The sequence below is a fragment of the Leptosomus discolor genome, chromosome 6, assembly GCF_034619465.1.
Source record: "Leptosomus discolor isolate bLepDis1 chromosome 6, bLepDis1.hap2, whole genome shotgun sequence".
Lineage (NCBI taxonomy): Eukaryota > Metazoa > Chordata > Aves > Leptosomiformes > Leptosomidae > Leptosomus > Leptosomus discolor.
The window spans coordinates 63,744,037-63,757,635 of record NC_141396.1 but is presented as its reverse complement, the minus strand read 5'-3'; the positions used below and the strand labels follow the sequence as shown (position 1 = coordinate 63,757,635).

At 53.0% G+C, this 13,599-nt stretch overlaps 2 protein-coding genes across 3 annotated transcripts in view; both read left to right on the top strand.

The window, feature by feature from the left end:
- The first annotated feature begins 523 nt into the window (after positions 1 to 523).
- On the top strand, positions 524 to 6,460 carry LOC147415378 (protein-cysteine N-palmitoyltransferase HHAT-like protein). The gene is made up of 6 exons (XM_086467337.1): positions 524 to 629; positions 1,178 to 1,245; positions 1,622 to 1,735; positions 1,888 to 2,082; positions 2,920 to 3,129; positions 6,176 to 6,460. The coding sequence occupies exons 1-6, from the start codon at positions 524 to 526 to the stop codon at positions 6,458 to 6,460; spliced, it is 978 nt and encodes a 325-aa protein (XP_086323463.1).
- A 2,599-nt stretch (positions 6,461 to 9,059) lies between these two features.
- LOC147415377 (coiled-coil domain-containing protein 13-like) overlaps positions 9,060 to 13,599 on the top strand; it is a 28,317-nt gene continuing 23,777 nt past the window's right edge. For both annotated transcript variants that reach the window (XM_086467038.1, XM_086467037.1), the window contains exon 1: positions 9,060 to 9,298. In XM_086467038.1, the coding sequence (XP_086323164.1) occupies positions 9,060 to 9,298 (239 nt within the window). The remainder of the gene's footprint in view (positions 9,299 to 13,599) is intronic.

Sequence of the window (13,599 nt, the reverse complement as noted above, 5' to 3'; positions counted from 1 at the left end):
GCAAAATCCCAGGAGAAGGCGAGCAGCAGCCCACGGCAGGGGAATAGGGGCATCCCATCCCATCCCCTCCAGCACGGGCATCTTTGTGCTCTATCCCGGAGCCCTTCCAAGGATCCAATTAAGAGGGGACATCAGAGGCACGCTGGAGGAACCCCATCCTGGGGAGCTGGCATCCCGGAGCATCTCTGAACATTGGGACGGAAGCAACTTGCTGGGAAGAGCCTTTTTATCAGGATCTCCTGCTTGAGCTGCCCCCAGATCCTGGCTCCTGGGTGGGTTTTGCAGCAGGGTTCAGCAGCAACCTCTTTCCTCACACCTGAGTTGTGTCCCAGGTGTTACCGTCTTCTCCATCTCTTCAGCTCCCGGCCTTCAAGGAAGCCCACAAAGCAGAGCTGCTGAGGACCAGCAGCAATTTAGGGTGTTGGAGGGGCAGGTGAGCTCCCACCCCTGGTTTACTTTCCTCTCCTCCTTCTCTTTCCCAGGTCTGGATCCCCTGCACCAGCTGGGGCGCTGACCTGCCACCATGGGGGTTAAAACGATGCTCCCCAGCTACGAACTGGGGTTTTATGCTCTCACCGTGACGTGCGCTCTGGTGTACAGCGGCAGCGGGATCTTTGAAGCTTCCAGAGGTAACGCTCCCCACCTCATCCTCCCCCGGAGGGGGCCCTGGGAGGGAGGATGGATGTCAGGCGGCTGCTTTTACAGCTGTCGATACCAACAGCAGATCCCCGGAATTAATTTTGGCAGAGAACGACTTGGGAATCCTTTGCAAGGCTCCAAGAGATTTTTTGGCCTTTTTGCCCGGTTGCCCCCTTGTCCCCATTTCTGTGGCTCAGGGCAAGAGGCTGTGGCACGTCACAGCTCTCCAGGCAACCACCCTGCCTACACAGGGCTGCTTCCCCAATGCTTCATCTGGAAGCCCAAAAACCCCAGAAAATTTCATGGGATCAGCTGAGGGTCCCTGGGATGGGCACTGCGAAAAGGCTTTGCTGGAAATTCTTGCAGAAATCGAGGTTCCTGACTCCTGTGGTTATCTACGGGAATTAGGCGCTTTGGGGATGGGTTGTTTGAGCCCTGACGGCTCATCATCGCGGTGAGGAAGGCTCCCTGCTTTGCCAAAACCCAGGCCCCGTTTCCCAGAGCTGTTTCTTTCCCCATAACTCTGGTTCTTTTGCAGACAGCATGAACAGAAAAGCTTTTCGGGACGGCATAAAGCCGGGCTGGCACTACTTCGGCAGGAAGATGGTAAGCGGAGGAAGGACTCGGTCTTTTCTAGTTACCGGTGACACGGTCGGTGCTGACCGCTGGAGAAGCAGAGCTGGTTTTTCTGCTGCTGACATATTTTTTGCAAAGTCCACGTGACTCCTATTTTTCTCCCTAAAGAACCAGTCCGGAGAATATCCTGAGCAGCACCGTGGATGCTCTGCTTTGTGCGCACCGAGACGAGCAACCTCTGCGCATCTCTCCTGGGGTTTTATGACCAAGCTGGGGTGCTCGGGAGCCCTTGGGTGGAAAACAGGAAGAAAAGGCTTTGGAAATGGTCTGGTTTCCCCTCCAGACGGGTGTTACGGCAGGGGTGCGAGGGCTGGGGGCAGTAAGGCACCCGGTGCTGCTCCCGCAGGACGTGGCCGATTTCGAGTGGGTGATGTGGTTCACCTCGTTCAGGAACGTCATCATCTTCGCCCTCTCGGGACACGTCCTCTTCGGCAAGATCTGCTCCATGACGGTGCCGCAGGTGAGCCGGGGATGTGGTGGGATGGATCTGAAAGCACCAAGGGTGACCTGGGACCTGCGGAGGGGGGGTTGAAGGATGTTCTGGGATGGGCGGGAGCAGGGTCGGGGTTTTCACCACGCTGACCACGGGTCGGGACCGCTCTCTCCTCACAGCACCGGGCTGTGGTGTACATGCTCTACGGGGTCTCGGCCGTGCTGGGCAGCATGGGGCTCGTCTACCTGATGATCATCCTCTCCCACTGCCTTGTCCTCTACTCCGTCGCGCTGGCCAAGCAGAAGTGGCTCTGCTACGTGGCCGGGCTCTGCTGTCTCGCCTCCTTCAAGGTGGAGCCATTCAGCTCGTGGCAGGTAGGGGCTGTCTCGGGCCATCTCTGCCTCATTTCCAGCCCACTTGTGTCCATCTCCTTGGGTTTATCTCCAAGGAGGGTTCCTGTGGCACCCGCAAACCCCAGGCACTTCTTCTGGCTACTTCAGATCTCCCACAGGGTTTCAGAAGGAGGGGACTTTGTGCTGCTTGGGAATAATCACACGGGGACTATGTCATGTTTTGGTGGCTTCATGCTGGGCCAAAGCTCAGGACACCTGAATCCTCCTTGTTGCTTAGGCAACAGCTTCTCAGACAGGCAAGGTGTGTTCCTGTCCCGTGCCTCAGCTTCCCCATCTGTAACATGGTGCTGGGATGGGTTCAGTGATGCCCATACCTATCTCTTAGGTCTCTGCCCAGTTAAGACTTTCACTGGTGGGTGGAGAGAAGCCCAGGAAGGACCTTATAAAGCTATTCAGTCCCTCTGAAGGACAGTGCTGCCTCTCCCTGCCTGCTGCTTACCTCCTGATATGCGTTCCCCTCCCCTCTCCATCAGGCTTCTGCTGGCTTTTCTTCACTCCCTGGGGAGGGGGACATTCCCACCCCAGACCAAAGCCTACGTGGCCCACAGCTGCTTGGTGAAGACGTGGCCAAGAGGATCCACCACTTCCCATCTCCTCCGGGATGCAGGAGCCAGCTGGGAAATCGAGCCCCAGTTTTTTTCTTTTTCCAACAGCAAGGCTTATGAGCTCCAGGGACACTTGGTGTCAGAGGGTAATTAGAGGCTTTGCCAGCTGCCCCAGGAGTGATGTCCTCCACAAAGCAAGGGAGCACAGAAGCGACACCGCGTTCCTGGTGGTAACTATTTGTTTCTCATCCAGAGCGGATTTGTAACTGGAGCTTTTGATCTTCAAGATGTCCTCTTCTACGGAGGAAGCGGCTTCACCATCATGCGCTGCATGAGCTTTGCACTTGAGAGCTCTGAGAGGAAAGAGGGCATCTACTCCATCTTCGACCTCCTCAAGTACAACTTCTACCTCCCATTCTTCTTCTTCGGGCCCGTCATGACGTTTGACCAGTTCCATGCCCAGGTGAGTGCTCCTGAGGCAGGGCTGGATGAGGACCTCTCCCTGCGTGTATTTGCTTGGGTTTAATGCCTGCAAAACCCCATCTTTTGCCACAGTGAAGGTGCAAATGGTTGTAGAGCTTCTTGTGGTCACCTAGTCTGTGCCATGATGCTGTGATTTTTGTGTGGAGGGGCATCAACCTTCTTTTTTGGGTTTTGGGCCGCTGATCTGTTCAGAGGGGAAGACGTTGCTGTGGTGAAAGCATCACACTGGGATGAGGAGGGGAGGGTTCAGCTCATGTCCTTGCTCGCTGGGCACCTGCACTGCTCGGTGCCTCAGTTTCCATGCGCTGTCACCCCAGCAGCTCCATGCTGCCCCACTGCGCGGTGCCGGGAGGCCACGGTGAGAGCCAGACATGTGGTGCCCATCTGTGGGACCTCTGCATGCTGGTGGGTGTGACAGCAAGGTCAGCCTCACATTTCCATCCTGCTGGTTCACCCAACAAGCATGAATTTCCAGGCATGGTCTGTGTGTCTTCATCTGAAGTTATTTCTCTAGAAATAAGTAAGATTGGGTGCCAGGCTGTCTTTCAGCAACCAGGGGCTTCCTCTGCTCTTCATGAAATACCCTGGTGACCCATTTGACCCTAGAGATCATAAGGTCAGCGCTGGTGTCCCCCACAAGGGATGCTGGTGGTGCACTGAGTCTACTGGCAGCCCATTCTCAGCAGACGAGTGCTAGGGATGGCCAGGCCACTGAGGGGCTTTTCTCCCCAACCTGCTGGAAGAAACGCTTCATCCTAAGGCTTCATCTCTCCAGTCATGTCTTATCTGTCAGGCTGAAGTCCAGCTGAGCGTGGCTCCAGCAGTCCCACTGTCCAAGCCCCTCTGGAGGGTTTACAGTGCGCTGGGGTGCTGTCCTCATCCCATATTCCTCTTCCTTCCCCAGTTTCCATCAGTCGTTCCTATGAAACGTGCAGCCCTGGCTTCTCCTAACGCTGCAGCCAGTTATCTGTAAATCAGGGCATTAAACTCCTCCTGTCCCCAAGACCTGAACTCCTCCTGTCCCCAAGACCTGAACTCCCACCGCTTCTACATGGCTTGATCTGGAGGGGGTTTTATTTTGGGCTCCTTTGCACAGCCCCAAACCTGGATGTCTCTAGCCCCTTAATGAGCAATTCCCGCCTCTGCTGCTTAAAACGCTCACCCCAAAGGGACAAGGATTAACTCCACAACCCCTTTGCCATGCCCCAGCTAAGGGTCCTGTCTTGGCCTGGCCACCACTGCCATCTCCTGGTTAGATGCCCCCCTGCACTGCTGGAGCCGCAGCTAATTTTAGGGGTGAATTCCTAATTGCCCAACAGCAATTACAGGGGCAGGTAGATGGAGTCTGACCCAGTTAGGGGGCAGATCTGTGTCTCTTTGGCTCCTACTGGTGCTGCATCCTGGTGGAGACCTTGTGTGATGGGAACTCATCTGTACCAGGGCTTGCTCAGCCCCATTTGAGCTGAAAAGCATCTTCCTTACTAGGATCAAGGGAATAATTTCACTTCTGTAGGGCTGCAAGTGTGGGGGACACCTCCCTGATCCCACGGGGATGGTGGCAGAGTGCTGCCACCACACGCAGACATGAGGACAAGAGGAAACAGCCTCAGGTGGCACCAGGGGAGGTTTAGATTGGACATTAGGAAAAATTTCTTCACAGAAAAGGTTGTCACTACCCAGAGCAGTGGTTGAGTCACCATCCCTGGAGGTATTTCACTTAGGGACATGGTTTAGTGGTCGACTCAGCAGTACTAGGTTAACAGTTGGACTCGATGATCTTAAATATCTTTTCTAACCTAAATGATCCATGATTCTATGAAAGGGGGGCTCCATGTCCTCCCACACATCTCCATGCCAGAGTCTGTCCTCCCTCAGCTTCTCCTCCAGCTTAGAGTCCAGCAGCCTCTTTGTGTCCTTAAAGCACTTGGCATATAACAGACACACACACAAAAAAAATCTGGCAAAGGCTTTAATTCTCAGGAATCATCTGGATTTGACGATGGGGCTGGTGCGGCAGCCTGCGGATTATGTCGGGAGAGCTCCCACCTCTTGCAGGGAATAAAGGGAAAGTAATAAACATAAGAGGATTTTGAATAGAGCAGCAATTTTTACAGCGATGCGGGGAAGTGAGGACATCAGTCTGCCCGGTGTAATCCTGAAAGCTCGCTCTGATGATTTTTTATATTACAACGGCCAGAGACATGACAACTCCTGGAGGCAAAGCCCGGCCCCTGTTTGTACAAGACACAGCAGAGACAAAATCCCCATTGATCAGGTCCCAACCGATTCAGGATGGCTCCTCCAGCAGCTCTCCCTCTCATTTACAGCAGGCCTCTGCAGCAGAAGCTCCAGAGACCACCAGTTCTCCTCCTCCTCCTCCTCCCAAGTGACCCTGGCCAAAGATACACATCCAGCCCTGGCAGAGCTGTCAGGTGGGATTCCAGCACTGCTCCCAGCCTCTCCTGGGCATGTGGATGCCCTTCCCTACAGGCTGTGGCGCCCTGTAGATGTGATGAGTACGAGCATTTGCTCCCTCTGGGTGACTTGTGCAAGGGGCCGCCCTTAAGCAACATTGATTTTCTAACCATGTCCCTGCAGAAAGAGCATAAACCCCAGCTCCTCGGTCAGTACGGTCTTCACCCCACCTAGGGTCCCTTAGGTACAGCCAGACCTGTCACTGCTGTGTCACACCATGTGCCTGCTCTGCTGGAAACGCCAGTGATGGGAACAGCCTTTGCTAGGAGGGTGCTCCAGGAGGCGCGTTGCTGCCGTGCTCAGCACTGAGGTGGGGGTGTTGGAGGGATGCTGTGGGTGGGACATGTCCTGCTCCTTGTGGATGGGTTCACCTGAGCTAGTCCCTTGGGTCTTCCTTAATCAATGGAGATTCGGGCCACATAGTCCATGGTGTGATTTCTAAAGGAGAGTGTTCGGTCCCCATTTGAACCTTGACTGCTCCTCTGGATGGAGGAACACACTGTCCATCCTGTCTCTTAGCTCAGCCCTTTCCTGGTTTGCCATCCCGGCAGGTGAGCACCCAAGAGCTAAGACGCAAAGACGACGAGATGAGGCATATCCGGGTCCATGCCCTCCTCCACGTAGGGGCCATCATTGCTGTGGACATCTTCTTCTACATCCTCACCCTCCCTTCTGACCTGAAGTTCATGAACCGCCTCTCGGACTGGTCCTTGGGTGAGTGGCCGTGCTTGGACACATTCACACCTGTACTCAGCTTCGAGGCAGCGGTGGGTGATCCAGATCTCCATCCATCCCTACTGAGAGGCTTTGGCAATGCCTATGTTGGGCAGGTTTGAGCAAAGCCCCTCTTCTTCCCGTGGACAATACACAGAGCTGGAGCCCTAGAAAGCAGATGGTGTTGGGCTGACATTCTCCCTGGGTCCAAGTGTAAATTGTTTAGCTCCGGGTTTAAGAGGCTGAGCATCAAGCCATTCCCATTGCCTTTGGACTGGAAGGTAGCTCAGCACCTCCAAAAAAAACAGCCCTATGCTGTTGCAAGAGGTACATCTGCTATCTCAGAGGCCTTCCCAGGTGGCCACCCACTACGGGTGTTTGTGAGCCACTGAAATGGTCCCAGGCATAGGGTGCACAGCGAGCAGCTCAGGGGAGTTGTAGCTGCTGTTTTCAACTGGCTAACAGAGGGTTACAGAGAAGGTGAGCTCTTCTTGGAGGCTGGAAGGGAAGAAGCGGGACACAGCAAACAAGGAGCAGCAAGGCAAAGCCTCATTGCATGTGAGGAATGTTTTTCACAGAGTGGTCAAACACTGCAACAGAGGCCCAGAGGGGTTATGGATTCTCCAAAAATAGACATACTCAATGCTCAAATGAACAAGGTAGAGAGCAACCTAATCTCCCTTTAAAGTGGGCTGTTCTCTGAGCAGGGCTGGACTAGGGACCTCCAGAAGCCAAACTCCCCGGATGAGTCATGGTAGCAACACTGGCATTCAGCTGGCAGCTGGATGGAGGATTTCAGCTGGCCAAATACACGTCTGATGGCAGCATCTCAGATGCCACAGCGTATCTGACATCCACACGGACAGCAGACAAGCAGGAGGACGCCCATGTCTCTCCAGAGTGGCAGCTGGAGGCCAGGAGAAAATCCTAATGCAGCTAGGATGGCACTAGCATTGATTTAGGATGTCCTAAGAGACCTGGGTGGATTGACCAAGCATGTGTGTTACTCCAGAGGGAGCTGAGCTCCTCTGCAGGCTCTGCTGCCTGTATTGACCAGATCTACCTGGTCCATGGTGGGAGCTCAGGCACTGCTCACATCGAGGCACTGTGTGGCCCTTAATCTGTGAGCTGAATCCCACCAAGATGGAGGCATTTGAGCTTCTGTTTGTAGCAGCGCTACTGGAAAGGGCACCCCGAGCCGGTACATTCCTGCTCTCCTCGACTGCTCGCCCTGGCACGTCTCCCTCACCGGGCTTGAGCTTGGCGGGGGGGGGTTGGGCATGAGGAGCCGCCCCTCCACCGCGCACAGGCCTTTTCCTGCAGCTGCCACTCTCCCGCCCACCCCGGGGCGGGCTGAGGAGCCGCTTCCCTCCCGGGCACAGCCGGATCCCCGAGGGACCGGGCTTGCTACGGGCCCCGCGGCCTGGTGGCGCCTCCGGGGCGGCTGAGGGCAACTGTCCTGGCGGCCGGGCTGAGGGGAAGGCCGCCAGCCCCGCCCCTCGGGCGGTGACGTCCCGCGCTCGGCGCATGCGCGGCCCTGCCCTTCCCCTGCTCTTGTCGCCGGCGGGGCCGCTGTTGCTATGGGAACCGCGTGGGGCCGCGGCCGGGCCGGGAGCAGGAGGCGCAGCCGGAGGGAGAGGCAGCGCGGCCCTGGCAGGCCGCAGGACGAGGCGGGCGTTGGCGGGGGAGAGAGGGAACCCCCTGTGTCGTCCCCCCAGCAGCTCTGTGGCAGAGCCCTCTGTGTTCAGGCGGTACCCAGGTAGGCCGGAGGGCTAAAGGTTGCCCCCAGGCCAGCCCTTCTGCCCCCGGGGGCCCCGGGCTGTGCAGAGGCACCGGGCTCTGCTCCTTTGTCGGTCCTTAATGCACCTCGTCCACGCCCGAGGGGTCCGGGCCTGGAGGTAAAGCTGCACAAAGGGACATAACGTGCCTTTTGGCACTTGGTCGGGATGGTTGCTGCCTTGGTGTGAGAAAGGGCCATTACTCAGCGGAGGGTGTGCCTTGGAAAGTTTGTACTGATTGTTTTTCCTAGACCAAAGGTGCACTCGATTATTTTTTTGCTGACAGTAAATGCCAAACAGAAGGAGAGGGGGCTGGAATAAATTCGAAACCTGATGGCCTTTAGTCATGCTAAGTAAAGCTCTAGACATTGAAATAGGTAGCGATGTTATCGCTTTAATGTTGTCACTTAATGCTTAGAGAATCGGGGGAAAGATGTAAGCCACGCTCTTGCCAACTAGTGCCCCAAAATTAGGTTTAACAGAGATCTTTCTTCCCACATTAACCCAAAAACGGGGGGATCTCCACCTTCCTTGAAACGTGGGAAGGAAGGCTGGATGGTTGCAAGCAGTCTGCGTTCCCTTTCGTCAGTATAATGGGGTTGCCACGCTGGCATGGATTTGACCCCAACTTGCTCTTCTGTAAAAATGTTTATTTCAACAGAATCTGTTTAAAAACATTTTAAAAGGTTGCTTTTTTGAATGATAGAGTGAAAAAGACCCGAAAACCTTTTTGAAGACGATTTGAAAGCCATTTATGGGAAGAGGCCCTTGAAGCAAGACAGTGGGACTGAAGAGCCCAGTGGCTGAGAGGAGGCGGTGGCAGGGAGATCACACAGAGGTCAGTGAAGAAAAACGGCGAAGCAGCTGCTGGAAGAGGACGTTTTTCAAAGCGATGTTGATCTCTGTCTCTTTTATTTTCTTCTTGTTATGCTTTTAGTAAACAATGGAGTCAGACATAAAAGCGGATGAACATTTTAAAAGGCAGTTTAAGGCTTATCAAGAACAGCAGCAAAGGCGGCTGCAAAATGTAATGGAGAGGAAGAAGGAAAAGCAGGACAGTCAGAAGGAAAAGCAGGACAGTCAGAAGGGTGACAATGGCAACGCAGAGGAGACTTTCGGAATCTCGAGTGATCTAAACCGGTTTGAAACAGGACAGCCTGTAAATGAAGATAACAGCAAAAGGTAAAGGCATAGCAGCACCGTTCCTTCAGGAACTCACAGAATTCTATTTTCATATGCTCTTACACAACCTGTGTCATGTCTTCACATGTTGGGCTTTCATTATCCTGAGGAGACTCTCGCTGTCCCTAACATGTTTATCCTCAGAGCGTTGTGGTGTGCACTGTATTATCAGTGTTTCACAAACAGAGAGCAGAAGGACAGCGGGATTAAGTGTGACAGGCTAGGGGCAGCTGGCTGCCCTCTGACAAAATCCAGTCACTCAGGATCACTGACATCCTCGGAACTGTTGGTTCATTCCTGCCTATCCTTGAAAACAAACTAGTGCCCTACATGAGAAATTTCCAGAGGCAGGTAAGGGCAAAGCAACCAATGGGTGCAAGCCAAAGGCCTGCAGCACGGAAGAGCGTTCCCCTGGCTGTCTTTGTGATATAACCCGATTTCGTAGCTCGGAAGACAGCCAGCTGCACGGGAGGGTCTCGCAGACGGAGTTGGCTCCTGGTTGAGATACTTGACAGGGTTATATAAGGTAGGGTTTTAAATCTTACGGGGGGACAGGGGTTTGGGTCTTACTTCACCCATTGGGGGTAGTATCTGGATTACCAGGACGTCCTGGTGTGGATCTCCCTCCATCTTGGGTTTGGAGCTGAGTGCGTAATTCAGTTCACTGGAGCAGGGATTTGAAACCCCAGCTCAGATCATTCGTCCCCCTCCTAGGATATACTCAGACTCTCTGACCCAATTAGTATCATTTTTCCAAACTAGAACAAGTCTGAATTTGGACATATCCCCCAGATGTCTGCCGTTCCTACCGTGTCACCCCTGTGTTGGTGGGGAAGCCAGCTGAAGAAATTCCCGCTTCTGCTCCCCGCTTGCAGCTGTGCTGGTACAGCTGTTTGCCGGAAACTGGTTTCACTTTCTGGGCCAAGGGTGCTTTTCTCTCAAGGCATTTCAGTGGTCCAGGTGACAGCTTTAAGCCCACAGACTGTTTTATTGGCCCCACGATGGGGGTGAGATACTGTGATAAGAGGGGCAGGAAGGAGGAGCTGGCAGCTCTGCCAAACCCAACAGCTCACAGGTGGAAAACCACAGTTAGGCATATACCTTTGAGACAGTTTCCCCTCCCAGAACCCGCAGTGGGGAAGGGCAGCTCCACCAAAGTTTATCAAGCCACTCACCAAGGTTTATTAGGCCCTAAACGCTGATCTCCCCTCTGTGTTACTCTGGGCAACGCCCTGCTCAGCTCCTTGCTGAGGATTGCTTCCTTCAACGCCCCAGTGCGTAAGCGGCAGCAGAGCTTCTGTGAAGGTGCAGGGAACCACTGAAACTTGCAGGTCCTTCTGGGAACGCAGAGTTCATGCTGCAAAGGACATCTGTGGGGCAACGGGGGGGCTGACCCCCTAGAAACTGATGCTCTCACCGTTGCATCGTACCATGGTCTTCTTCACCCATAGGGCCCGCGCCACGGCTGTCTGATTTGCCAAGTTCTGCTTCTGATCTGACCTTGGCCGGCTGTCCCCTTCAACTTTTTGTTCTGATATTGGAGATCTGAGGGGTTTTTAAATTTTTTCTTTCTTTTTTTCTTTTTTTTTTAATGGGGTGAGAGGCTGATTCCCACAGTTGAGATGTGGATTGGTCTGGTGGAGGAGAGGCTTAGGCGCTCCCACAGCACGTCCTGGTGCAGCGTGCGCACGCTGAGGTGCAGAGTAGAGGAGAATCCCAGCAGTTCTCTGCTACTTACAGTTCAGCAGTTTAGGTCTGAGCAATTCAAGAGCTGTTACCTACCTCTCTTTAGTGGCACTGACTTAAAAGTCCACGTTTGCCATGGCAGGCGTAGCAGATTTATCTGGTTTGTCCTTCGCTTACGTACGTCTGCAGCAGAGTGGTTCTGAGCGCATCCGATCTGGGCAGGATTTGCTTCTGGAAGGGATTCACCAGGATGTACTTTGCAGTATTCCCATGACAACACGTTAGAAACTTGTTCCAGGATACCAGGGCTCCATATGGTCTGCAGTGGCAGTGATTTCAGCCTGTCAGCGTTGTTTATAGCAGCACTTGGGAAACGGTCTCCTCTCTGAAGTCTCCCTTCCTCTGCGCCTTGGGAGTTCGTTTTTCCTTCCTCCCATCCTGCTTCCAAATTTTTTTTAGGCGAGTGTTTAGCTGACATTTGTGTCCTTCTGGTTTGTTCTTTCTGTAACTTTATCCTCCCTGCTCTGTTTGAAGTATTTAAGTGATTCTCCCCATGACATGGAGAATCTGTAGCAGAGTTGGGAAAGAGACTTACCTGACTTCCAGTCCTGGGCCTTGCTCATAAGCTTTCACCTGGCTCTGTTTCCTCGAACGAGAGTGAAAAGGGTTGTCTTTCTGCAGCCTGTTTCTTTTGGCTGACTTTCTGTAGCTGAGCCACTTGGGTGCAACCTGCTACCTCCTTTGTAACATGTAGGGATGGGATGGAGAAGTTTCTCAGAGGAGACTCCAGCTCTGTGCAGTTGGGATTTCTGTCCATCCTACTGTAAGGTCTTTTTGTCATGACTTGGAAGACATTGCTGATCAGGTGTATTAAGAGCTTAGAACCTTTTTTTTCACGTTAATTCCCTCACTGTTAAAAGTCTTTTTGTTCCTGTGTCTCTAATTGGATCTGCGCAGTTTGGTTGCTCACTTCTATGAGTGGTACATGTGGGAATAACTTAGTTTTGCCTTTTCTCTGCTCAGATTGCTGCTTGCTTTCTTCTCCTTTGTAAACAGCTGCCTTTGATCTCCCTTTGATTTTCAGCTTCGAAACAGAAGTGCATTTCTTAATGATGGATTGTGAATCGTGTCGTAAATTGACCGTGCTGGTTATGGCAGTGCTCTAAGGGGTCATTTATGCTGACGTGTACATAGGGAGCATGCACTTAAAAGCTCCAAAGGCCACTTGGAGCAAAAAGCTTGCTAAAACTTGTGAACAGAAAAGATTTAGGTAACTATTGAGGTAGCTGACTTGTCTGGCTGTGGATATGTCTACAGCCACGGGTCTATACTGTAACAACTGAGCTTTATCCAAGTCTCTGTGATCATCCAAGTAACTTACTCCTGTTGTAGTTTGGAGCAATCTCTCTGTAGGCCAAAGGAGTGGGACACTATTCCAGATTAAATCACCAAAATGTAGGCATTCAGAGTCACACTGTAGATAATAAGAATCTAGAGGTCAAATCATCTGCCTGGCTTAGGTGTCTAATGGTGTCTGAGATGCTGTAGGGTATCGGGAACTTCCAGGACACAGGAGGTCTGCACCCTTCAGCAGCTGGGGGATGGGTGGGCAGCCCAAATGGCACCTGTAACTGAACTGAGTCCCCTCATCAGCTCACTCCGTGGCAGTTTGAGAGCGGTTTGCATCACCCCACAGTGGCAGCTGGTCTGTAGGCGACGCTGGTTGTATTGACTAGACCTCCTTGGCCTTTTGTGTGCATTTTGGCTTGCTGCTCACAGAGAGACACCCCTGTGTATGGAGTGGGACCTTGCCTGGAAAGTCAGAGGGGAGAAAAGAGGAAGCTCAGAGGCAGGCAGAACGGGAGCTGCTGGCTTGAGCCAGCAGGATCTCTACCCCAAACCTATTTGTGTCAGTATGACTTCGCTTAGCACATCCCCCCTCTCTGGGGGATGGAGACAGGTTCATTTCTATCCTGAAGTGCTGCTGTCTGGAGGGATCTGGCTGACAGGTTGAAGTTGGAGGATGGTAGTAATTCTTGGGGTTGGCTCAGATGTCCGCACAGGGGTGGCGAGCGCTCTCTGAGATGCTCTCAATTCTCTGTCTGGGCTCCAGAGGTTTTCCCAAGAGCCCTGCGTGGTGGCTGCTGGCCTCACGTAGGGAGCTCAGCTAATCCTGGGGCATCTCAAATAGATGCCTGCGTGCCCACAATTGAGTTGAGCCCCTGAGGCCTTAGCTTCTTGGTTCTACCTTTGCAGTACCAGCATGTAAGGACAGCAAAGAGATTGGAGTGATTAATTCTCTGGATGTCTCAGAGAGATGAAACTCATGAATGTTACTCAATGTACCGAAGAACAGGAGAAGCAAGAGGCTATTTCCTCCTGTTCAGAGCGCTTTTTGATAGCCTTGGTTTCTAAATGAATTCCAAAAATACAAACTGATGCCAGTCCATCCTGGTGGGGTTCCAAGAAAATCAGATAGGGGCAGAGGAAATTGGTCTTTTGTGAGTTGCTATGAAGCATTCCTTTTTCAAGAACCTCAGCAGCAGCTTTTGTAGCTGATGCGCTGTTGGCTTCTGTTAGCTTTGGTAAGTACAGAAAGGAAAGCCTGGATGCCG

Coding starts and splice junctions, on each gene's coding strand:
- LOC147415378 (XM_086467337.1), top strand. CDS start 524: ATGGGGGTTAAAACGATGCTCCCCAGCTACGAACTGGGGTTTTATGCT. Junction 630..1,177: donor GATCTTTGAAGCTTCCAGAG/GTAACGCTCCCC, acceptor GTTCTTTTGCAG/ACAGCATGAACAGAAAAGCT. Junction 1,736..1,887: donor GCTCCATGACGGTGCCGCAG/GTGAGCCGGGGA, acceptor CTCTCCTCACAG/CACCGGGCTGTGGTGTACAT.